The sequence below is a fragment of the Cyrtonyx montezumae genome, unplaced genomic scaffold, assembly GCF_038088225.1.
Source record: "Cyrtonyx montezumae isolate F1298 unplaced genomic scaffold, pur_monq_1.0 scaffold_18, whole genome shotgun sequence".
NCBI lineage: Eukaryota > Metazoa > Chordata > Aves > Galliformes > Odontophoridae > Cyrtonyx > Cyrtonyx montezumae.
Window position 1 is genome coordinate 12,678,080 of NW_027071914.1, and position 25,503 is coordinate 12,703,582.

Consider the following 25,503-nt stretch of genomic DNA (forward strand, 5'->3'; position numbering starts at 1 on the left):
AAGACAAATTGCCCTCATCATTATCTCCAGGCTTGTCAATCAAACATATTCCCTTATTTACCTCGGCGAGGAGAGAGCCCCAGGAGCACACGGAGAGGGAGGGATTGAGAGGAGAGCTGCTTGCCCCAAACTCCGCACCGGGGAGGGAGCATTGCCAGCCCCTTGGGATGGCCACCATCACCTGCAACCGCTTCACTGAGGAGTACCAGCTCTTTGAGGAACTGGGCAAGTAAGTTGGAGAGGGGCTTGGATGTACCCCCACCACTCGGAGCAGGAACGGGGCTGGGGAAGTGCTTCAGCAGGGCTGGGAATAGCAGATATGGGGAAAAGCAATGGGCACAGAGCACTGGGGAGCGGTGGGGTCGGGATGGGGTCTGCCAGTCCCGGTTCCATCTCCTTCTGAGTTTGGGTGCATGCCAATAGGCACAGCCCCCATGCACCTCGTTCTGTGGCTGGGGAGGGGGTAGCTGCCCTTTATATGGTAAAAAAAAAAAAAAGCACTCCTGGAAGAGGATGCTGCCGGCTCCCCCAGTAACTTCCCCTGCCGGGAGGAGGGATGGGACAGCGAGGGGGAAAGCCCAGCGGTGGGCGCACTCCGGTTCCTTTAGGGAATTTCTCTGCGCAGATTCCCCCGGTTTGAGTCATCCCGCGGGATACTCAACCTGCAGGGTAGCCCTTGTGGCAACCCCACTCAGAGCTGAGGGGGCTGCCCACCCTATTCCCCGTCCCTTCCGCATGTGTGAGTGCCCCCACATTGTGCCTCAGTCCCTGCTTTGCTGCGGGGAAGGCTCAGTGGGTCCGCGTGGCACCACGTGCTGCAGATCCACGCGTGTGTGGGTGCAGAGAATGGCAGTTGGGGCAGTGCTGGGGGGGGCACTGAGCACCCCAAGGCAGAATGGGGAGTTTGTCCCAGCAACACACATGTCCTCAGTGCTAGGCAGGTGGATGCTCCGTGTCACAGTGTGGAGAGGGTGGCTGTAAAATGAGTGCAGAAGGAAGCAGGCGTGTGCCTCTTTTTGCTTTGGTTGGGTTTTGGTGCCTCTTTTCGGCGCGGGGTGCCCATGCTGCCCGGCGAGGTGCCCGTTGTCAGATAGATCAGACAGATGCGTGGCTGTGGCTGTCTGTAGGCATGGAAACTTGCTCTAGCCCTGCATCCCTGCATCGCCGGGCAGCCTGCGCCGAAATGTGCACCCACACGCAAGAGGGTGTGCAGAACGGGGGCGAGGGAGAAGGGAGAGGACCAAGATGGAGAAAATCAAGAGGCTGACACAGGGGAGGACGCCGTGCCAGGCGGGATGCAGCTGGTGCTCCCCGTTCAGATGGGAGAGCAGGTTGCTGCTGCAAAGTGGTGCAGAGCAAAGCACTGGTCCTGGGGTGTGCTGATGGACACAGATATCTACGTGCAGTTGGGGCAGGTGCTGGGGGCCATGGGCAGCTGTGACTTCGGAGCAGTGACTGGGGAGCAGCTCTGCACTGTGGAGAGAGCCCTGCTGGTGTTGCAGGTGGCGTGCCCAGGACCTGGGGCATGGTATGGCTTGAGACCTGGTTTTCCAGAGGTTTCCCAGCTTTTCTAGGCTCTGAGGGTGGTCAGGAGATCAGCCATGCCCGTGGGGATGCTGCTGGGCCCGGTGCGGTGCAAGGAACACTGAGAGGAGCTTTTGGGCTGTGTGTGATGGAGGAGGACTGGGATAGGAGTGAGGCTTTGCCAGATGGGGTGAGCACTCAGACCTGGTAAGACAGATGGACAGATGTGTTTCTCCATCTTCACTAATTAATGAGCAAAGCCTGCAGCGGTAGCTTGCACCCCAGCCAGCCTGGAGCACCCAGCATTCCCTGACACAGAGGCAGAGCAGCTCAGCCCAGCAGCTCCTGCAGCTCCGTGCATCCCACTACACCTCCCCTTGGTTCAGCAAAAGCAGGTATGGGGCTGAGAAACGTTCCCAAGTCAGGGACCTCACTGGGCTGTCAGCGTACTGTAGAGCTGGTTGGGAATTTTCCACTGGGATGGTTTCCAGTGCATCCCACACTTTCAACAATCAGTGGTTTCCCAGGGGGAAATTTCCGCTCTGTGAGCTCAAGAAGGGAAATCAGGATGGAGCACTGCACGGCTCGTTGCGGCAGTGGCTGCCCATGAAGCCAGTGAGGGTGATGCCATTCCCAATGCACGACCCCAAGGAGCTGGTGCCATGTGCTGGGGGATCAGTACTTCCCCTCCACCCTCCTCAATCTGCTTGTGTTTCTCAGGGATGACTTATACCCACCAAAAAAAGTCCAGGGAAAGCTATTAGGTGCCAGATGGCTGTTCCCAACCCCTTTGCTGTCCCTTTAGCTTCCAACCAACCACCCTGATATTCATCCCATGGGCTGTCCCAAACACGGAACACAGACCCAGTGCCACATCCCTGTTGGGGATATCCACACCTGCAGCATCCCTGCTTGACACCAAGCTGGCAAGGGGTTGCCATGCCCCCTCTGCCCTCCCTCCCAACCCTTGCAGCCCACAGGATGAGGGATGGGACAAGGAGGGGGGCAGCACAGGGGCAGCAGGGAGAGGATCCTGCCCACAGCCACCCCAGTAGGACAAACAGCAAGAGCAGCTCCTCGGGTGCCTCCAAATCCACCCCCGCAGCAGGTTCAGGGAGAGGCTGGCGGCAATTAGCGTGCACTCAGCCCCTTCACTCCCAGAGCTGCAGGAGAGGGTTTTCATTAAAATAAAATAAAATAAAATAAAAAGATACGGAGGAACAAAAAATCCCCAGCCCACACTCTTCTCTCTAGAAAGGAGATAAAATGCCTCGGAGGAGGCGGAGGTGTTGAAGAGAGGGAGGGCGGCAGCAGCGCAGCCTGGAGCTGGCAGGGAAGGTGTGAAGGAGGGGGAGCAGAGCATCCCCGTGTCAGAGCCACTGTGGGGGTGACATGGCCTTGGGGACAGGGCATGGGGGTCACACCTGGACTAGGGGACACTGGCACTGGCTGTGGGGCTGGGACCCAATGGTAGGAGCTGGCAGGGTCGAGGTCCAACTGAGGGTGTGCAACCTGTGCCTTTGCACTGCATCTGTCCCTAATCCCATAGCTCGGTTGGGCTCAAATGAATGGGTGAGTAGCTGTGAGTGCTTGGACCTTCGTGGCTGAGAATATCCAGGAGTAATGCAGAACAAGGGACTATTGTTACCCTCTTGCTAACCAGGGGTGTGGACATAGCCCAGACCTGCACCTCCAGCCTCTGGCCCAGCTTTGGGGCACCCACATCCCTCCAGCCCTACAGTAGGATCATGCAGCAGAGCCCTGCAGTGGGTTTGGAGCTGGGCTGAGTACCTGGGTCCTCTCTGCTGTGAGCATCACTGCATTGCCACAAAGCAAAGGGGAATCTTTAGGAAAAGAGCAAAGATGGGTCACAGGGAGGGAAGGAGCCTCCACACCTGGAGCTCATGGGGCTCTCAGTGGGAGAGTGAGCAGAACTGGGGCCAGCACAGCTCCAACCTCCTCACCATGGCAAGCGGAATAAGAAGCATTTCTTACCCCCTTTCCAATCAAACCCCTCCAGGCTGTGGGAATAGGAACAGCCCAGCTATTCCAGAGGCCAGGATCAAACTGCAGGATGGGGAGCATCAAGCTCCTTCCACTCCTTCTCCTCCTCAGCTCTGCTCTGACACGTGCCGCAGGTGATGCTGCACAGGCTGGCAACTCTGCCGGGGCTCCTGCACCCCACTGCTCGCCTGCTCTGCTAAAGATCTCACTCAGCCCCAAATTGCCCATCTCCACCCACCTCCACCACTACAATCAATTATCCACTGCTGCTTGGCAGCGTGCTCGCGAGCTGCGGCCTTTTATTCCTCGCCATGGAGCAGGAGCGGGGGAAGATGGAGCAGGAGGTGGCATTGCTTTTGATAGTTGTTATTTCAGCGATCGGAGGGGTTTGGCAGCAAAGGGAGCCTGGTACAAAGGTTGTGCTCAGCAGGGCAGTGTGCTGCTGCAGCAGTGAGTTTGCAGCCACAGGGGCCTTGCACCGGTCGCCTGCAGCCATGATGAGTGCTCATAGCTGGTTCTGCAAATTGCTGCAGTGATTGTGAGGTCTGAAGCAGGCAAAGGCACTCATACGCATGGAGTGAAGTGGTTGAGTGCTGTGCAACAGCTATGTCCATTCCCAGCGTCCCCAAGGAGCTCCTGGTAAATCTCTGCCCTTTTTCTGCCTGTAGTTGGGTAAAGCAGAGCTGGAAGGGAGAAGAGAGCACTGAGGGGTGAATCCTGCAGCCATCCCCGGGGCTATCTCTGCCTTCCCATGTCCCCAGGGACAGCAGTGCCAGGGTCTACTCACTTTGCTTCCCCCAACTCTCAAAAGCCCTTCCTCATTTGATACCCATGCCATGCCATCCCACCCCACACCATCCCATCTCATTCTATCCCATCCCATCCAACCCCATCCCATCCCCACCACTGCTCCCCAGCACATTAGGACTGAGCTGTGTCCTTGCCCACGCTGAGCCCTTCACCTCCCTCTGCTCCTTGTCTTCCTAGGGGTGCTTTCTCCATTGTCCGGAGATGTGTGAAGGTGTTGGCAGGACAAGAGTATGCAGCCAAAATCATCAACACCAAGAAGCTGTCTGCCCGAGGTAGGTGCTGGGGGTGCTCAAGGCATGGTTTGGTGGCAGGGAAGACCTTTGTCCCACCCCATCCTCACTGTGGTCCATCCCGAGCTCCTCCATGGATGGCCATTAAATGCACAGACGTTGCCAGTGGGAGCCCTGCTGCGAGGCTGTAATTAATTCCCTGCCCCTGCTGCTCTCTCTGACGCCACCACTCACCTCTGAAAGCAAAAATGAAGCACAGAAAATGGTGACAAACTGCTGTCTGACCTCAAATCAAACCAGCACATGCCAAAGCAGTGCGGCGCTGACACCTAACTGGGAAGCTCAGCTCCAAACCCCTGTTTGGAGGTGGAAATCCCCCACAGCTTGCTGCTCTCCATCCTCTCCTCAGGTTTCCACCATCTGTCGGCTGGAGAGAGCCTCAGGGTTATTTTAGCTGCTCTTCTGGTTGGAAACAGTGGCTTCTGGTGGTAACAGACCTGTGCTCTCCCCCATTGTGCAGTGCTGTGGCATGGGATTGGCCATTCCCTGGGCTGCAAGCTGTTCCCAGAGGGACACATTGGGCTGATGGCCCACGGGAACATATCCCATGAAGATATTTCCCATGAGAATGTGCCCCACAGGGATGTATCTCACAGTGCTGTGTGCCATTGAGATATGCCTTCAGCTGTGGAAGGTCAGGAGGAGAGGTGTGCAGGGTGGAGTGGTGCTGCAGGACACCCCGGGGTGCCTTCGGGCATCCCTGGCTACCAAAACGAGGAGCCAGCAGGAGAGAAACTACAGATTAAGGAGGATAAATGATTTTTGGGTGCAGACTGCAGTTGGATTTGTGGGGGAGACAGACCTGTGGCCAGGTGCAGCTGGGTCCTCCCTGCTGACCCCACCTCCTTTCTGTGACCATTGTCTTCTTCTCAGCAAACCACTTTGCTTTGCTGGAAAGCAGCAATGCTGCACTTTCCCTTGGCTGGTTAGTACCAATCTCTGCAGATGGGGAAACTGAGGCAGAGAGCAGGGAAAGGTGACTTGCCCGATGTCACCGTGTGGCTGGGGCAGAAAGCAGCTCCCCTGTCTCCTGGAGAAGCGCTTTCCCCCCACACCTCCATCCTCTTCTCACAGTAGACTTTGGCTGCGGAAAGAACAGCCTAAGCCACACGCTCCCCCTCTCCACATGCAGATGTGGTCTCCGGTGGAGGAAAAGCAAACCCAAGAAGGGTTTCTGAAAGGGGAAGTATCCCCCAAGGCATGTTAAAGGCAGAGTGGGCTGCCCCACATCTCAGTGGTTGCAGATTTGGTTTGATGCAGTGAGAGACAGCGGGGTGTGAACTCACAAGGTAGCAGCAACGGTGCCGAGAAACAGCGACCCTAATTATATCCTCACCTCTCCCAGTGCTGAGTTCCTGCTATCACCAAATGTCTCCAAGACAGGGCTGCAGTGATGCAGCACCTGTGTGGGACGGCTGCTGGTCACAGTGGGGCATAGTGCAGGAGGGGACAGCAAGCAGTTATGGCATGGAAGCAGACCCTAATTTGGGGCCATTATCTCTTTCAGACCATCAGAAGCTGGAACGAGAGGCTCGGATCTGCCGCCTCCTGAAGCACCCCAACATTGGTAAGCTCACCCCACACCACTGCCTGCCCCATCCCCACCACCCCTAATGTGGGGCTGCGGGGTGGGCACCGGGGCTCCGTCCTCTTCCTCACCAGGGAGAAGCTTCTCCAAATGGGGTCATGCACAGAAAGGCCCCCACTAAGCACAGGGGGGATCTAAGTAGGTCCCAACTAACCCAGTTGGCTGCACGTCCCTGCGGGAGGAGCGGGGCTGCATGGGGACTATTTTTACTCCTCGGATGCTGTGTTCCTCTGCATGCTCCAAAAAGCGGCTCCAGCTCCGAGCAGCAGCAGAGTGCGGCGTGGGAGAGGCGATGGCGGGGGGGAAGCGAAGACTTTCCCACCGGCCGTCCATCTGAGAGTAGCCTCCTTCGGAAAAGCTGTTTCAGGAAAACTCCTGAGCCCCTGCAAAAGACAAAAATAGGCCAGGAGGAGAGAGAAGGGAGGGGGGAAAATTGCAGCAAAAAATCCCCAAGCTTAGCCTCGACAGTGATGCTGATGCAGGCTGCCTGTGTCCAGGGCTGGTAGGGGGACAAAGTAGCTGTCCCCTTGCAGCAGCGTGGGACATGCAGATCCCAGGGGGATTCTGCAGCCCTATGGAAGGCATCTGGGGGTAAGAAGAGAGCAGAGGGAGAAGAGCCGGTGCCGTCGGGGGCATGGGGAAACTGGAATGCTGTGATCACCGAGGGGCCGTGCAGCTCTCTCCGATTTCCCACAGTGCTTCCCCAGCACTCTTCTCCCATAGGAACGCTGGGCTGTGCAGATGGGGCTTGCACAGACGTGAACCTGCGGGCACCAGCTTCTGCTTTGCACCATGCATGCATTAGGGGCTGCACCAAGCAGCTGCACCCGCAGCCCTGTGGCACAGCACTCGGCAAGGAACAGTGCAGTTTCACCAGGTTGCATTACCGTGGAGGCTTGCTAGAGCAGGACATTCTGGCTACACCCAGTCCTGGAGCTTGAGCTCTGAGCACCCACCACCCTGTGACTGTGGGTACCAATGCTGTGTGCAAAGCTCTTGGCACTGAGCACGGAGCAGTTTGATGCTGCCGCTGTGCTCAGCCTATGGCCAGCAGCAGATTCTCGCATATACTTAGAGCAGCTGCTCCTCATTATACCCTTGGCTCCTGGCAGCCACGGGAGCTGGGACTTCCCCAAGCAGGGGATGTATCCGGACCATCTGCTTGCAGTTACACCGCCCCATCCGCAACGAATTTGCCTAATCCCCTTTTGAACACGGTTGGATTCAGCAAGATCCCAGCACAATATCCCCCCACATCCTTCTCAGATGAGATGAAACAGGAGGAAATGTGATTCTTTCAACAGAGGGAGGCAGAAAAGCTGAGATTATGTGTTGGAGAGAAGTGCTGAGCAAATACAGGTGATGGAGTGTGGGAGAGTGGAGTCCATCCATAGGGAAGAAGGAGCAGGGAATGGGATTTGTATCATTTACAGCAACATTCACAGCCCAAGAGGGATGTTTCCACTCAGGGCACAGCTGGTGTACTGTGGAGAAATGGGCTGAAAGTGGTATCAGGTGAGCAGTGAGAAAGGGTTAAACACACACAGCTCCAGAGAAATCAGAGTGAGGTGAGATGTGGGCAGACGATGCCAGACTGTGACTTGCACACCAGACTCTGTCCCACCTATTTCTGCACCTTTGCTATGTGTCTGACTGCTGAGCTGTGGGAACTTTGCTGAAGGGCAACGTGCTCTCGCAGGGCATCCCTTGGAGCAGGGCGAGGAGCCAGGCAGGGGGATGGGACAGAGCTCTTCTGCTCAGGGAATCTCTTCCCGTGATGATTCCTGGGCATCCCCAGCAGGAGTGCTCCCAAGGAGAGAAGGAAGGTCATGAACAGGAGGGAAAAAATAACTACAGAGTCAGGTCAGAGTCAGGGCTGGGTTGGCAGCTTGGCACTTTCCTGACCTGAATTGGGAGTTCAGCCAACCCCTGGCTGTCCCCAGTTTAGATGTGACTTCTGAGCCGTGGCTCACGGAGGCCCTTGGCTGAGTGAGTCTCCTGCCAGCCAGTGGCAGCGGGGGAGGATGAGCTCCCAGCAGGTATCCCTGCTCTGCCAATGGGTGCCCAGGCTCTCCAGGCAGCATGGAAGGAGCCAGGCACCCCATAACCTCCTGTCTCTGCCACAGTGAGGCTCCATGACAGCATCTCTGAAGAGGGTCACCACTACCTGATATTTGACCTGTGAGTGTCATTTAAACTCATCTTCCAATCCTCTGCATGCTCCCCCCAAGGCAGTGTGCCCCATGGCCTCTCCCATCTCATCCGTGCCCTTCTTTGGGCTGCCTTGGAGTTCTTCTCTGCATGGAGAGGGAACTGCCAGGCTTGGTGACCCTAAAGTTGGCAGCTGGACTTGATCATCATCAGTTCTCTCCATCCCATATCCCATCACATCCTATTCTGTGCCAGGCAGATGACAATCCATCCCTGCCCCACTACCTTGTGCATGGCAACATATCTGGGGGGGTTACTAGGGCTGAGCATGCTGTGAACAGCCCCAGCCCTGCTGCATGCCCAGTGTGACCCCTCGGTTCTGTCCCAGGGTCACTGGTGGGGAGCTGTTTGAGGACATCGTGGCCAGAGAATACTACAGTGAAGCGGATGCCAGGTGAGCAAGGATCTGGGCAGGGAAGGATGAGAAGTGTCCCACGTCCCCACAGCTTCCCAGGGCTCTATGCACTCTGCTTTCTGCAGTACAAGCTCTTGCTCTGACATTCACCGAAGGAGGGTTGTCTGGGGCAGGATGGCTGAGGGTGCAGTCTCCAGGTATCTCTGTGCCTCTTGGCTTTGCCCCGTGTGTAGGGCATAGTCCATACAAATACCCAAGGGGTTGCTGGGTACTTCTATCCCTTATTTCTAGACAAAAAGCAGCTTTAATTAATGGATTGCTTACACAGAATCCACTTCCAACGCATCCTCTTATTAGCGTCATACAAATAGCATAAATGTAAATAAAGACCTGCCTCGCAGACAGCTGTTTTGGAACAAAAGTTATCATTGCCTCATTCTTTTTCCCTTCCTTTCTCCATGCACGCAGTAGGGCTGGAGTTTAATGAACTTGACATAAAGCAAACGGACACAACGAGAGCCACTCACGTTAGACAGGGCTGGGAAAATGGGACTGGAGCATCAGCTGCATGGCCAGTGGGCACAGCTGCTCTGTTCTCCTTTAGAGACCAAACCTGGGCTGGCACTGTGACCTCAGCATCAGTCTCCAGCTCCTGGTGCCAGCTCTGTGCTCACCTGTTGGTGGCCAGCAGTTGGGTCACCACCATCATGTGACATGTGGTGGAGAGAGACATCGTGAAGCAGTGGGATGTGGTGATGGGGAGAAGGGCAGGGGCGTGAGATGCAGCCATGTGAATGTGACTAAGGCACTGGTGTGAGATTTCTCCTCTCTTTGCAGCCACTGCATCCAGCAGATCCTGGAAGCAGTCCTGCACTGCCACCAGATGGGGGTGGTCCATCGGGACCTGAAGGTATGGGTTGCAGGGATGGGTCTGTGGGAGGGTGTGGCCACATCCATCCTTCCTCCAGCTGGGTTTGGAAGAGCCCATAGATCCCCTCTGACACCCTCTCCTCCTTCTGCAGCCTGAGAACCTGCTGCTGGCCTCCAAGCTGAAGGGAGCTGCTGTCAAGCTGGCTGACTTTGGCCTTGCCATTGAGGTGGAGGGAGACCAGCAAGCCTGGTTTGGTGAGTGCACAGTGGGTTATCCACCGGGCACAGCTTAGGCTGGGCTGATGGTATCAGGCTGGAGGACTGAGCACCCCCAGGGATGGCCTTGAAGGACTGAACACCCCTAAGCCAACTGCATGGGGATGCTGGGAGCATGCAGGGTGTATGATGGGCTCTCTGTCGCAGGTTTTGCCGGCACTCCGGGATATCTCTCTCCTGAGGTGCTCCGCAAGGATCCCTATGGCAAAGCCGTGGACCTCTGGGCTTGTGGTAAGGGGAGTCAATCTCCAGAATGTTCTCAGTTTCTCTCCCTGACTTGGGCTGATCCCTAGCATGGATCTGCTCACGCATCCAGCAGCGCAGTGCCTCTCACTCACCTGCTGACCCCATGTCTCCTCCTGCACAGGTGTCATCCTCTACATCCTGCTGGTCGGGTACCCGCCCTTCTGGGATGAAGACCAGCACCGCCTCTACCAGCAGATCAAGGCCGGGGCCTATGACGTGAGTGCATTTCTCTTGCTGTCCCCCCCACTGTCACCCCTTCCTCCTGCTGTCCCCTCATTATAGTCTGCTGCTCCAGAAGAGTGACTGGGATGAGTCAGATGGGAATGAGTTTCCTTCCCCTGCCCTGGTTGCAGAGGGCTGACTGAGATGCCGTGCCCAGGTGCACACACTGGCACCTTTCAATCCACTTTGCAGAACAGATGGGTCTCATCCTGGGGCTTATCCTCTCTCCAGCCCTGCTCTCCAACTGACAGCTCTTCCCATTTGCTACCATGAGTCCCTCTGCCTGCTCCTGCCTGGGGCTGGAGGAGAGCCAGCCCTATCACCAAGGACTGCTGCTCCTCACCCAATCCCTCTGTTGGCAGTTCCCCTCCCCTGAGTGGGACACCGTCACTCCCGAAGCGAAAGATCTCATCAACAAGATGCTGACCATCAACCCGTCCAAGCGCATCACGGCAGCAGAGGCTCTGAAGCACCCCTGGATATCGGTGAGGGACCTGAGCTGTGGGGGCACCGGGGTTTGCATTGGGATCCCGCACACGTGTGCCCTGAACCAGCTCTCTCTCCTCCCAGCACCGTGCCACCGTGGCCTCGTGCATGCATAGACAGGAGACGGTGGATTGCCTGAAGAAGTTCAATGCCCGGAGAAAGCTAAAGGTAATTTGCACACTGTCCTCCCCAGGCTGGTGGAGAATGCTTCGTGGGGTCTGTGGGGGCTGGTCACTGAGTGGGGAGGGTCAGGATTTGTGTGGATCTGCACAAGACAGAGCCACAGTATTCCAGGCTGAACACAGTGTGGCACAGAGCAGGGCAGCTGCAGGCTACTAACATGATTATCAAGAAAAGAAACTGGCTATGAACTGTTATTACTTTTCAGCCAGACAAGTAATCGAATTAGTTCAGGCATGCACTTCAAAATGGTAATCCATTACTGCAGGCAATTAGTCCTAAGTAATCTCATTACACGCTGAGCAACTAGTTAGTAGAGTCAGACAGAGAAGGGGCAGCATTTTTGCGGGTGTTATTTTGCAGTGTTGCTCTATGGGTGGCTACCGTGAAAAATCCCCATCCCTTTCATTGCAATCACATCCATTTCTGCTGCCCCTTGCCACCAGCTGCCGGCCCCAGCCAGCAAAGAATAGGACCAAAATGTGCCCCAGGTTATTGAATATCTCTTTAATCTCGGAGGGAAGATTCGGAGCCTGCAACCCAATGCCCTGGTGACAGGGATAAGGGGTTGGGTCAGCCCGTGGGCCAGTTTCCTTCCAGCAAGGGGTGCGGGGGACAGGTGACAAACAGGGAGCATGGGGACCTGGTGGCCCTGCACACTCCCTTCCTTTCTGCCTTCTGTGTGTTGCAGGGAGCCATCCTCACCACCATGCTGGCCACCAGGAACTTCTCCGGTAGGTGCCGTCCCCGGGTTCCTCTCCTTGGTGCAGAGCTGGGGGGCACCTGGGCTTCACCCCAGATACAGTGTGGCTGAGGCTGCAGCCCAGCCTGGTGCTCCAGGGCGGTGGTGCTTTTGGGCTCTGCCCCCTGGAGATGTTTGTGATTTGGATCCTCTGCACAGAACAGGCATTGGATGAGCCTCCAGGTGCCCCAGCAGTGCAGGATCCCCCTACCTCACCCACCTTGAGGTGCTGACCCTGCAGCGATGCTGCTCCCTTCCCACATCACTGTATCCCCAGGGCTGCACTGAGAGGCAGGAGCAGGGACAGAGCATGGCAGTCTGCAGGTTTCTCAGCACAGCATGTCTTGGTTTTAAATGGGAATTTTGGAGTGCTTTGCTGAGACACCCCAGGAGCTGGGTTTTGGGGTGGGCAGGCGGAGCTGGGGGCAGCTGGCACAGCCAGGAGCCGTGCTAATGGCCACAGCCAGGATTGGTATCAGCATTTGTCATGGGGAGGTGTGGGGGGATCATGCTGACATATTTAGCACTTGTGGGCAGCGTGTGCAGGGTTGGAGGAGTCCAGCAGCTGGCGTGGATCCGGTTACAGAAGGCGCAAAGCATCAAAGAGCAGGAAACCCAAAAGCTTCTCTCCTAGCGCTTCCCATCCCACACAGCCCAGGGGTTGCCTGTACCCCCTGCCCACCCCAGCAGGCAACAGGATCAGCATGGGACTGCTCCCACAGGCACCCCAGGATGTGGGGTCCCTGGTGCAGCCCAGGGGTCTGGAGCTTGGCCAGCAGCCGGAGGTGGGCACGGGAAAGGCATCTGCTTTTCATCATTGTCAAAATGTGGGCTGCAGCTGTCGGGCCGGCGGGCCGGGAGCACATGATCCCAGCAGCATGGGGCTAAAATTAGAGGGGCGGCAGGCGGGCGGCCCATTCCAGCGCCGTGCCGACAGCACCCGAGGCCAGAGGGCTCCCTATGGGGCACCCCACCGCCTCGCCGTGACGTTCGGGGACGCTCATGGAGAGCCACTCTGGTGGGACGGGCCGGTGCTGGCGAGGTCATCCCTGAGCTCACAGGGTTGTGCTGGAGGGGCTGCGAGAGGACGAGAGCCACCACACGGCTCTGCTGCCCGGCATCATGCTGCTGATCCTTGGCCTCCTGGTCCTGGTGCCCTGCCTGGCTCTGCTCACCTCCTTCCTCCTCTCTCCAGGAGGCAAAAGTGGTGGCAACAAGAAGAATGACGGCGTGAAGGTAAGCCCCCTCCCGCCTGACTCTCCGCTCCCCGGTGCTGGCTGTGGGGTCCTGGTGCTATGCCAGTGCTCCCTGTGACACCCTGTGCTTTGAAGGGTAGTTGTTGGCACAGCTTTCCTGGTGTGTCCCCGGGCCACCAGCATGTTCCTGGGCCACCGCGGCAGCTTTTCAGCGTGGTGAGGGAAGGGGTTGGTGCTGCTGCCAGCAGCAAGGGAGCATGGTGGGGTCTTGCCGCTGCTTCGTTGCCCCAAAATCATGCTCGTTCCACGCTATGGAGTGGGGGGAAAGGGGCCACGGAGGTGGCTTTGCAACCCAGAGCTGAGGCTTCAGGCTGGTGGTGGGCTCATGCACCCCAGTGCAGTCCTGCTGCTCCAGGGTCCCCCAGCACCATCCTGTCCCCACAATGGTACGTGGAGGTGTTTAACCCTCTCATCCCATTCCCATCTCCTGTGCTCGCTGTAAACAGAAAATACGAGCACTCTGACTTGGCGATATGCTGGGAACGAGCTGGTGCTTGGAGGGCTGCAGGAAGATTGGCCCATGCTAAAGTCTCTCTCTTGTCCTTTTGGACACAGACTATGGCTCAGCAGTGGAGAACTTGCATGATCACATTCCTCTGCTCTAGTGCAGGGATGCAAGGTGTGAGGCAGAGCTCTGGGACTCCGACTGCAGCACAGATTCTTTTCTTCCACTGGTCCTTTTGCAGGGACCCTGCGACGGGGCTGTGAGAGTAGCAGGGTTTGGAAGAGCAGTGTGCTCAGCTGGTTTCTTCCTTTGCCCAAAAGGGCTGGGATGGCTTTTTGCTCCCCTCTCATTGTACCAAGTGGCCGCGGCATGCCAAACCTGAAAGGTTTGAGACCACACAAAATCTGCACGCAGCTCCACAGCATCAAACATTCTGGCTGCACGATATTGTTCTGCAACATGAAGCTGATGGACTGCATTGCCATGAGAGGAAACTGCCTTGAGCAGTGGGATGTCAATCCCAGGACAGGACTGCTGGCTTTGCACAGCCCCACGGGAGTCCCAGCAAGCTGCCTGCCAGCCCTCGTCTGCTACTTCTGCAAACACCTGAGCTGCAGTCCCACATAGAGGTGCCAGAGTACGAGTTGCTGGAGCATAGCTGACTGCAACCAGGAGATGCTTTTTAAAGTATTAGTGGCTGGAGAGGCATCACCATGCACAGCCCTGAATTGTGTTTTCCAGCAGAAAGGAATTGCCTTGATTTCATCTCTAGGTGCCGTGATAGAAGACTATTTGCTGGTCCAGCTTCCTAACAGAGATCCCTCTTGGCTTTGCAAGTAGTCTGAGGGTGAATGTTAGCCTGGGAAGCTGGCTGCTGCGGCCAAAGCTTTGGTGGCCCACCACAGACACCTGGCATACAGCAGGGCATTGCTGGGAGCTTGTCACTTCCTTCCATCTCACTGGGAAAGTGAGGCAGGGAGCTGGAATCCTGCATGGGTGGGTGGGCAGGTGGGGAGAGGGCTGGGGGCCAGGCCACGCAGCATGATTTGTCGTCGGAAGAGTTGCCTGCACCTGGAGACACCACCTGGGACAGCCTGAGGCACCAGGAGGGTGCTAGCCCAGGCTTGGAGAGCCCAAAGCACCCTCCCAAGGAGGTTTCCCCTACAAAGGCGCTCCCAGGATCAAATTCCTCTCCGCCCCTGTTCTGGTGTCTCCAGGAGGTGTTCTGGTCCCAGCAGCCATGATACCTTCACTGCCCTGTGTAGTGTCCCATCTCGTCACATCGTAAACTAATGAAATCACTGCCCCGTGTCGCATCCTGTCCCGTCCAAAATTAATGAGCTCACTGCCCCATGTTGCATCCTGTTACTGTATGTCCCGACTCGATGCAGTCACTGCTTTGTGTTGCATTCTGTTGCGTCTGAAATTTCTGCAGTTTACTGCCCCGTGTCCTGTCCTTGGTTAGCAGAGGCTGGGAGCTGCACGTCCCCCTGAGGATTCTCCTGAAGCACAGCAGCTTGTCCTGCCCCAGGGACATCTGTTGTCCCAGGGAAGAAGGGGTTAGGAGTGAAAAAGGACTCAGTGAAAGAGAACACGGTTTGGGGGAAACTCAGCGATGATGCTGGCAGGAGCCATTTAGGAAGTGAAGAGGAAAGATGTTAGTCTTGGATGTTAGTTTTCCTACTGCAGCTTGTTCATCCACCCTAATGTATTGCTGCATGGATTTTTCCAAGAGTTTGGCACAGTGCATGCTTCTTTTCCCCCTATGGGACAGGCAGAAATGGTGCCTTGTTAAATATGATGGTAAAACTGCTGCTTATTTGGCACTGCAGCTCCTAATTCCTGCACTGATGCTTCCTATCACCAGATGTGATTTGTACCCTGAGAGCTGGAGGTGAAGAAAGGCCAGCATGCATGTCCTTGGCATGGAAAGGAAGGAGGATCCAGAAGTAGTTTGGGATTGCAAGCAGACATGCAGCAATGGGGTCTTATTCAAAGCCTTAAAGCCTGGTGGTAGTGGTCAAGGATGGAGATGAATGTGTGGATGTGTAAGACTGCCTCTTGGGAGGAAATTTGGTTCAGAGCAGCAGAGCTGTGCCAGGACAGCTTCCTATGATGTGTCTGCCTTGCAGGGTCAGGAAGTGATAGCCACGCTGGCTCTAAGCTAGCCAACTCTGTGCTGGAGACAAGTCTAGGTCCAAGATGACAATTGAGTGTCTCCACACTGGTGATCCGCATGGGTAGAGTCTGTACAACTTCATTTTGGTGCTCACAGCCAAGCACAAGGTTGTGCAAGTGGCGAAGCTGCCAGAGCAAAGTTTAGGCACCTCATGTTGCTCCTGTTGGCTTGGAGGCCTGAACACAAAGCCAACAGAAGGGTCACCTACTCCTGTAAGACCTTTGGGTTAGGCAGGTCCTTGGGGTGAGCAACAACAGGGATTGTGAGGTCACAGCGGGCGGGAGCTGGCACGGCCCCGCAGCATGGTGGCACGTCCTTCTGCAAGCACCAAGTTGGCCTTGTGCCTTTTGCTTGCCCCTCCACAAGGACCATGAAGGCTGACTCAGGAGCTGCTGCCTTTCTCGTGCTGCTCTCTGCCTTTCTCACTCTGTCTCTCTTCCTGTTCCATCTCTTCTCCTTGTTTTTCCAGAAAAGAAAGTCCAGTTCCAGCGTTCAGTTAATGGTGAGTGTCCTTCGTCTTCCTCAATGCCGATATTGCTGGGCCTTTCCACATGTTCCAGCCTTCCCCCATTTTTGGAAGTTACCTCGGGGTAGGGAAGAAGGGCCACCGGGGTTGGAGGGAACATCCTCAAAGCCGTATCACCCACAATCCCCACTCACAGGGTTGGTGCAGGCACTTGCTGGCCACCGGCTGGTGGGAAGCCAGCCCTGGTTCTTGCTGATGGGTTCTCATGCCGTTTCTCCCAGTTCTCCTGACTCAGGTCTGCAGGCTGCATCGGTCCAAGGAGCCTTGGAGAAACACCTTCCATGCCTCTGCGGGGACTGTATGGTCATGGGACACCTTGCCAACCTACATCGGGGTATTATGGGTAATACATCAGCAAGGCTCTGCTGGGAAGAGCTAGCTGAGCCATTGCTCTAGCTCCGCTAGCAGAGTCGCCTTGATGGGGCTCCTGGAGAGAGATGGGGAGGGGGTCAGACCCCCCCCCCCCCCCCCCGAAAATCTGTCTAGTGCTCAGCTGTTGATGGAAAGAGCTGTGTCTCAGCCTTCGGTGGTCCATGTGGGTCTTGGAAGCACTCTGTTGTATTGTACATTTCTTTCCCTACTCTGCGGTCAGTGTGGTCTCTCTCACTCCTGCACAGTCCCCTCTTTCTCATCCCAGCTCCTCCTCGCTGTTAATTTGTACATCTCTCTCTATCGTACAGTCAACATGGTGTCTTCCACCCCTGCGCAGCCCTTCCCCTGCCCTCCTAGCACCCTGCCGAGCTGCCCCGGACCTGCCCCATCTCTGTGTCCCTGCAGGCGTCAGTAGGACAGGCAGCGCCGGGCCTGCAAGACCCTCCCCAGCCCAGTCCACGTTCCCTTGGCACACGGCCTGGGGGGCTTGGCCAGCTCTGCTGCGCTCAAGCTGTGGTGGAGGACGGGTTGGACCTGCCGGCGTTTTCCTCGGCTGCCGTTCAGTCGCACAGCTGAGTGCTGTGGGGTCGGACTCGGGGGGCTGTCGGACACACAAGCTCCTCCTGGCGTGGGGAGAAGACTGGGCTCACCGTGCTGTCTCCTCTCTGTTCTTTGCTCAGGAATCATCGGAGAGCACCAACACCACCATTGAGGATGAAGACACCAAAGGTATGGGGGTACCCCAGGGTCATCAGCCTAGCAGCCCCTAATGGTGCCTTGGGGGTCCTTAAGAGTGCACTGCCAGCATAGGTGGCTTCACCCGTGGGTCGCCACCAGTGTATCTGTAACACTGCTGGCAAGGAGAAAAGGCTCACGAGAATGGAAATGGATGATACCCTTCCCTTACTGCATTCTTGCTGAGGTCTGAACTCCTTTGAGACCAACATCCCTCGGAGAAAAGCTTCCAGGGGAAATCTCTTTTGCCCACCTGCCAGAACCAGCTTTCTAAGAATAACCCAGGGAATAATTTACCAGTGCTAATTTGCAAAGTCGCTTAACTAAGCGATGTCGGCGTAGCACAGGATGTGCTAGTTGTAGTTAGTACTACAGTACTAGTAGCTAGTAGTTAGCCAGATGTGTTAGTTGGATGTGTGTCCTCCCAGGGCAGGGGTTCCCACTGATGCTCTGTGCAGGGCAGTCTTCCTTCCTATTAGAAATGGCTTTCATGTGTCTTTTCAATAGCCACAGCAAAAACAAACAAATGAACAAAACAGTTTTTCATTTAATTTTTAATTTTCATTTTTTATTTTTCTTTAAACCAACAGTACGGAAGCAAGAAATCATTAAGGTGACAGAGCAGCTGATTGAAGCAATAAGCAACGGTGACTTCGAGTCCTACACGTGAGTGTGCTCAGTTCTGGGCCAGGCTCAGTATCCCTGGGCGAGTGCCAAAGGACTTTGCTGCCAAGGGCAGGGTGACGTGGCAGAGGGACGTGGACACCATCCAAGAGACACAGGGGACATCAGTTTCCCAGCCCCATGATTTGTCACACTGAGATGACCACATCTCTCTGATCTCATTAGCATGGATGTGCCCAATTTTCTGGGTTTTCAGAAAGATGAATAACTGCGAGTGTGATTTATGGTGGAAGAAGGAACATTACATCTGTGGTATCGTTACACCCAGACCGCCTCAGGCTGCTTGGAAGCAGAACTGCTCTCTACTTACTGAGCTGAAGCTCCTCAGAATGCGCTCTTTCTGTGTCCAAGGCCTATTTAATTAGTGCATCTGAGTGAGTGCAGGTCTGCTTGCCTGCCCCAGAGGACAGCAGCAGGGATATTTTGATGCAGAGCAGAGAGAATTCATTTTTCCCTGCTGCTTTTCTCTTATCTCTTACAAAGAAGCCGGCAGTACTTAGGAAGATTTAAAGGGAGGTGGTGAGTGATGGAGGGATCTGCATCCAGCTGAAGTTGGGCTGGGAGCAGTGTGTTGGCTTCCTGCAGGACCAGGCCAGGCTTCTGCTTGAAGATAGACTATCTTGCTGGAAACAGTGAGATGATCTCTCCCTTCCCTCTCCTTTCCACCTCCCCAGGAAGATGTGTGACCCTGGGATGACTGCTTTCGAGCCTGAGGCTTTGGGGAACCTCGTGGAAGGCCTGGATTTCCACCGATTCTACTTTGAAAACCGTAAGCTGACCCCTTGCCTCCTGAGGGACCCTTCCCACCTCCCACCACCCAGCTATGTCCCTACCTCCAACAGCTTGCTGAAGAGAGGAGGGAAAGGGTGGCTTTGGGAGCATTTTAGCTGGGCTGCAAGATCCCAGACGGTGAATAAAGAGCTGTTTGGTTAGAATCATAGAATCGTTAAGTTGGGAAAAGACCTCTAAGATCACCAAATCCAACCCCAACACACCCTCACTGTTCCCACTGACCACCATGCCTCAGTGCCACATCTCCATAATTATAGCACATCTCCAGGGATCGTGACTCCACCACCTCCCTGTGCAGCCTATTCCAATGCACCATCACTCCTTCTAAGAAGAAATTTTCATAATATCCAACCCGGTGCAACTTATGGCCGTTACCTCTTGTAGCTCTCTAGATGCACCCATCCTGAGCCCATTGTGTCCTCAGTCTTCTAACCCCAGGATCTCCCCTTCCACATTGAGAAGCCACCCAAAGTCCTTCCCCTGCCTCAGGCCACCCCAATTATCCCCTTTCCAGTGTGGTCCCGAAACAGCAAGCCTGTGCACACGACGATCCTGAACCCCCACATTCACCTGATGGGAGACGAGTCCGCCTGCATCGCCTACATCCGCATCACGCAGTACGTGGACGCAGGGGGCATCCCCCGCACTGCCCAGTCTGAAGAGACCCGCATCTGGCACCGCCGGGATGGCAAATGGCAGATCGTCCACTTCCACAGATCCGGCGCACCCTCTGTCCTACCGCAGTAAGCCCTGTGAGCCTCCAGGGACTGCGACCCGGAAAGGGGTGTGGAGGGGGAGGAGGGGGTGAAAATGGGGTTGGGTTCCTGTCCCAAGGAGCACACCTGTAGGATTTGTGGTGGGGAGGAGGTGGGCAGTGGTCACGAGAGGGCAGAGGGAGAGGGATGGTGTGCTGGAGTGATGGCTGAAGCAACATCCTGCTCCGCCCGTTGGTGTTTTGCAGCTGAAGCGTGGTCAGGCCTGTGCTGGGTTTGTCACTGACTGACTGCCAGGGGAGACCCCTCCAACTCTTCACCTACAGGACTTTGGCTGTTGGCTCTGCTGCTTGGTTCCTGCTGGAATAGTCCCTCGCTTCTCACTGCACACGTGCAACGGCCTCAATGGCACTTTCAAGCATCCCATCTCCATCTCCTTTCACCAGGCCCCCTCCTTTTGCATGAATGAAGAAAAGAAAAAATGTGAACCTAAATCTGAGCACTTGATGCCTGCCGTGGCAAAAAACCTTCACCCTGGGCTGCATGGCCCCCATACAGCCCTGCAGTCCCTTACATCCCACGAATTGGGATAGGACTCATCATCCACCTCCATCCCCACTTCTGCTGACGGCTCCCCAAAGAAGAGGAGGTCGTGGAGAGCTGCTCTGTGCTGCACACCCTCCGCACACTGATGGATTTTGCCTTGCTGCTATCAAGGTCCCTGCCCCGCTGCCCTGAGCTCACACATCCCAGAAGCCTTGGCCAGGGAACCTGGGTTTTAAACCATTTGCAAAATTCAACTTCTGTGCATCTTGGGTGAGGAGGGGAATGCGTGGATGAGTGAGTAAAGGTGTCCTGGTGTTTTCTCTTCCCAGGAGGGTAAGTAGATTTGCGCCTCAGCAAGCTACCAGGATGCTCTCCCTCCTTCTTCCCTTCTCTCCTGGGAGCAGGGACTGACAAAACTGGGGAAAAAGAGGAGAAAGGTGACCACTATTTATAACCACACCGACACAGCCCAGAGAGCTCTCCCAGCCCCAGTTGGGCTTGGGGCAACACAACTGTCCCACACCCTGCTCCCATCCCATTGGATCCTGTCCCCCAGCCCCTCGCATGCAGCATCTGCAGCTCCCCATGGCACCAAGGCCAAGGTAGCCGAGCTGGCCACTGATTGGAGACACAGACACCATTGCCCACATGACACCTTCCAGCAAAGATGAGGAATGCAAGCTTTAGTGACAAAACTCTGCAGAATCTGGTTGTGCTTTGAAGAAACAAACAAGCCTTTAGCTATCTTCTACTTTCAGCGCATGCCTTTTTATAGGAAAAAGAAAACAACCTACCGTGTATTTCGTAACTTGATTTTGAGTATTTGCTGAAATGGATCTTTATGTAATAACTAGAAACATTCAACTGTTTGGGGTCAGGGGGTGGGGGGGTTTTTGGGGGGTTGCTGTTTTTCGTTGCGTTTACATTTGGAGAGGGGTTGCAACACCGCGCCACTCCCACCAGGGCTGCCAGCAGGCAAAGACACCAGGGCACCCTGTCCCCAGGGCAGCCATGTCCCTGGGACAACAACGTCCCCAGGCTTCTGTACCCAGGGGACCGCTTGCATGGCAAACCCAGAAGGGGACTCTTCTGAGCCACCAGGGTTTGGTTTTTAGGATGGAAGGCAGGGCCAGGACAGGGAGTTTTGGTCTTGCCCCTCTGCCATCAGGTAGAGGTCTGAGAGACGCAAGGGCGGTGGATTTTCCAGCAATGCTTCCGCTTCTTGTTGTCTTTTTCCAATGGAAGCCCTTTGCTCGTTGACAGGGGGCTCCTGCAGTGCTGCTGCCCCGAGGACTTTCTAGCTGCACTCTCTTCATCTGCATGGCGTTTAACTTTCTAGACGGTGCGTGTGTTGAAAAATGAAGAAATTAACAAAAAAAAAACAAAACACAAAAACCAAACACTTGTTTTGGACATTAAAAAAATCCATGGAAAAAAAAAAAAGAAAAAAAAAAAAGGAACTGTTTTCTCCATGTAAATTCTGGGTGTGCATTTTGCCTTTTCTGTGGTTTTGAATGCTTTGCTCTTTGTCTTGGCAGGGGTGGCTGCCTCGCCAAATGCAGCCGTGTCCTTGCAGACTGCAAAAATATTTTCCTATTGGATGGAGGGGCAGAAATCCAAACCGTTGGGGTATTAAGAGGCTGTGAGAAGTTTTTGTTGCATCCCACTGTGCAGGGGCTGTGACTGTTGCTGGCATTGTGTATAGGAGATGTCTTTTTGGGAAGATATCTCACAGGTCCTCTTCAGATGCAAGTATGTGTCCTCTTGTCTTTGGTGGACCTCTGCTGGTTGACCATGGAGCTATGTTGGCTTGCAAGAATTGCCCCCAGAGTGGGGACATCTATTCAGGGAGAGAATAAGCTTTTAAGGTAGAGTTGGGGTGTTTTCACAGACCCGTGTTTTTTCCTGTAGTTGTGTAGTGCTGACAAATATATATTATTTTCATTTTTAAAGGAAGGATTCAGCTCTTTCACAGTTCTCCCTCCTTCTCTCCAGCATTGGCTCTGAAGCCAGCCAGGGCAAGGGTCTTGTCCACCTCCTGATGTCAGAGCTTTATTGCAGACTGGTGTTGGCAAGAAACTGGCAAGAAAGGAGAAGGCTGAGGGGCTTAGCCTAGTTTTGGAGCTGCCAACAGCTTTGGGCCCTGATGGCATAGCTGCTCCAGCAGCTACTGCTGGAGAAAGGGCTGGGACAGGGGCTGTGTTGTTGGGTCTGACAGATGGAATGGTGGTGTAGATGCAGTGACCTTTTACTGGGAGCCCACTTTAGGTGGTTGCTAGTTGAGAACATCTTGGTTACCAGAGAGGCTTTGAGCTGTTTTTTTTGGAGGTGGTTTCTCCTCCTTGAGGCTTCCCTACCACCATCTCTTCAGGGACAGGTTCTTTGTGAGGCACCTGGATGTCTTTGCAACACCCAAAATGCTCCCAATTCTTCAAAGGGAACTAGAGTTTCCAACTCTTTCTAGTCTTCCTGTCAAGCCAAAGCCTGACCAAGGAAGACCCAACTTCCCAACCTGCCCAAGTTGGCAGCGTTAAGCACCTGCACTTTAGAGGTCTGTTCTGCCTGGTTTCTCTCCCCACCTTGCCCTGGTTCTCCAGAGCATGTTTCTGTATCCCCAGAGCATCTCTGAACAAGCACTGATAAACCAACATCTTTTCTTTTAGTAGCCATGGTGAAAAAAATCTTGTCTGTCTTCCTTTGCATTTCTTGATTTTGCCTGAACTTGCAGGAAAACTTAATTAAAAAAATCAACATAATCAACTGTTACAGCCTTTTTTTGGCTTGCAGAGCAAGGGATGCTGCAGTTACACCTATACCAGATGTTCTTGCTAGAGAGTGTTCGTGCTGTTGGCACCAACTTAGTATTGCATGCTATCTGGTACTGTCTCAGCAATCCCCCCAGTTTTGTCACCAAGTGGTGACAAGGTCCAGGAGATGTCCCCGATATGCAGTGTGGATGAGGCTACCTTCTTGGGTTGGAGTTTACCGCCATGGGCCTTCTGTCCCCATTATCCTCAAGGCCAGAGATCACTTAATGTCCTACTTCAGGACAGCCAGGACAGCTCTCTCCCCTTCCCAAATAAATACTCCATCTGCCAGGCACCAAACTCCACAAACTTGCCTCTTCTCCCTTCATCCAAAATCAGTTTATGACCCCATAGAGGCACAGAGGATGGAGCTGGCAGCGCTTGGAGCTCATGGACAGCTGGGAAACACCACATGGACCAAGAGCTCTCTGCCAGCAGAAAATCCCACAACCAAATCCTCTGATCACCCCAGGAGCTAGGCTAACCCTTGATCTTCCATCATGGGACACTTCTCATGTTCTACAGAACTCTCTTGATGCAAATGACACACTCCTGCTAGCTGGACAAAGGCTTTCCCATTGCCCATTTCCAAAAGTGTAGGCCCTTTTGTTCCAGACGGGGAAACTCGGATTTTGAACAGGCTGTGGGCACATCAAAGCAGGGGACATTGGCCTCTGTGCCATCTGTCCCCCAGAGGCCACCACCCTCAGCTGACAGTCCTTTCTGCCCTTAGGCCCAGAAGAGGGGGCATGGAGGGGGCTGTATTGAGTGGCTCCTTCCTTCTTTGAGTTGTTGTCCCCTTTTTCTAACTGTTGCACAATTTTAGGGTTTTTGTAACATTACTTTTTTTTTTTTTTTTTTTTTTGGACAAGCAGGGAAAATACATTAACAGTGGTTTAAGAAAAAAAAAGAGATCTCTCTTATATAATATATATATAAATATATATATATATATACATACATAAAGGAATTCTCTATGGAAATATTTATTTAAGATGACTGCGAAAAATATATGTACTAATTAAGAGTATAGCAAGCTTTGTCGAGCAACACAAACCAGGCCCTGGGGAGGGGTGGCTGCCCTTCCCCTGTGTCTGTAAGTCCGTACAGTTGCAGCTGAAGCCTTTCTCTTTTTGTACGCTCGCTCAATCCTTCGAGTGGTGCTACCACGTTGGGTTCAGTGGGCACTCAATGCCAGGGGAGGGGAGGGGAAGGGTTGGTGTAGTTTCCTTTTCCTTTGTTTTCAAAACCTGTGGCTGCGAACAGAACGATCACTGCTCAACTCGGATGCGATACGTGGGGAGGGCAGCAGGGGGACCGGGTGCGGGGCGGGAGGGCGACTGTCCGTTTTATTCTTGGTGTTCAAGTGCAATAAATAGCTGACAACTTCTGAGCATGGAAACGGATGATTCTCCGTCACTGCAGTGACTCGGACCGTCTGCATCGCTCCATCGCTGCCCTCGAAAGCAGCGTGGCCTGGGCTCACCCTGAGAGCTTCATGTCACCCCCAGCCCTGGCTGTCCCCAGTGCAGGATGGCAGGAGCACAGTGCTGGGATGCTCTGAGCAGCAAGAAGAACTTGGGGGTGACCTGGCAGGGCAGGGCTCCGGGCCTGCAGTGGTACTGTGGCCCCACGAGGTGTCAGCAGAAGGCTGTGCTGGGGGGAAGCGGGGAGATGCCTGTTCCAAGGCCAACCAGTGCCCCTTGGCTGTGTTCTTGTCACTCCGTGCCAAAAAGCGTTGCTACAAGGTCATGGCGTGGCAGAGCAGGGTGTTCCCCAGAGGGTGGAAGGCATGGAGGTGTAGGGGTGGATGCAGTGCTGCGTGTGTCCCTGCCCTGTCCTTCACACTGCACCTGCAACCGCCACGCAGCAGTGAGCCCAGCCAAAGCGCCTGTGGGATTCTTGGGGGAATGTGGGCCCCGTGGCCAGGACCCCATGGAGTCATGCATGCTAAGGCTGGAGCAGAGTGGCCAGCTTCAAAATCCTCCATCTGCAGAGCCTGTGAGGGTGTCCTGAATGCCTCCAGTGCATGGTAGCCAGCAGAGACACCACGAAGTGCTCGAGCCCACCTGCTCCATCACATCCTATCCGTGTCCCAGTGGGGCCAGGCCGGCCGGGGTCCCCCAGCCCACACACCACAGTGGCTGGGCAGCACCATGACCTCCCAAGGCCTCCCGCTCAGCAAATAGTGTCAAGGTTAGAGCGAGGATTCATTGGGGCCATAAACGTTTATGGCAGGCCCTCCCCACTCCCCAGCCGCCACAGCCTGAACTTTCCATCAGCGACACTTTTATGGCCGGCCTCTAATGATTAACCCAGGGGCCAGCGGACGGAGGTGCTTTGTGGCATGGTCGTGCTGCCAGGGCCCCATGGCCCCAGGGAAGGGGTCTGATGAAGAAGAAGAAAGGTCAGTGCCAGCTGGGAAGCAAGCTGGAGTATGCTCCATGCCTCCAGCGTGGGGAGGACGGCAGCAGGAGAAGGACATGTTGGAGAACATCCCCACGGATTGAGAGGTGCAAAGGATATAATTAAATCCCCCACACCGCTGGGGAAGGGTCACTGAGGAGCAGCGCAGATTGCTGCTGGCTGCTGCTGGAGGGGTGGCTGGTTTCTCCCCTGAAGAGAAAAGCTCCATGCCAGGTTT

At 54.9% G+C, this 25,503-nt stretch overlaps 1 protein-coding gene across 3 annotated transcripts; it reads left to right on the forward strand.

Moving 5' to 3' along the window:
* Positions 1 to 43: 43 nt before the first annotated feature.
* Positions 44 to 23,264, forward strand: CAMK2A (calcium/calmodulin dependent protein kinase II alpha). 3 transcript variants are annotated; one of them, XM_065734734.1, is made up of 19 exons: positions 44 to 229; positions 4,516 to 4,610; positions 6,136 to 6,195; positions 8,343 to 8,397; positions 8,756 to 8,821; positions 9,620 to 9,692; positions 9,805 to 9,907; positions 10,076 to 10,159; positions 10,296 to 10,390; positions 10,759 to 10,881; positions 10,967 to 11,050; positions 11,754 to 11,796; positions 13,000 to 13,040; positions 16,154 to 16,186; positions 17,263 to 17,311; positions 17,908 to 17,983; positions 18,676 to 18,770; positions 19,308 to 19,545; positions 19,755 to 23,264. In XM_065734734.1, the coding sequence occupies exons 1-18, from the start codon at positions 168 to 170 to the stop codon at positions 19,538 to 19,540; spliced, it is 1,470 nt and encodes a 489-aa protein (XP_065590806.1). In that variant the 5' UTR covers positions 44 to 167; the 3' UTR covers positions 19,541 to 19,545; positions 19,755 to 23,264. The 3 variants fall into 3 exon arrangements, with proteins under 3 accessions (XP_065590806.1, XP_065590804.1, XP_065590805.1); XM_065734732.1 differs by having other exon boundaries at positions 94 to 229; positions 19,308 to 19,536; XM_065734733.1 differs by lacking the exon at positions 16,154 to 16,186 and having other exon boundaries at positions 94 to 229.
* The last annotated feature ends 2,239 nt before the right edge of the window (positions 23,265 to 25,503 follow it).

Coding starts and splice junctions, on each gene's coding strand:
- CAMK2A (XM_065734734.1), top strand. CDS start 168: ATGGCCACCATCACCTGCAACCGCTTCACTGAGGAGTACCAGCTCTTT. Junction 8,822..9,619: donor TACAGTGAAGCGGATGCCAG/GTGAGCAAGGAT, acceptor CTCTCTTTGCAG/CCACTGCATCCAGCAGATCC. Junction 10,160..10,295: donor CGTGGACCTCTGGGCTTGTG/GTAAGGGGAGTC, acceptor CCTCCTGCACAG/GTGTCATCCTCTACATCCTG.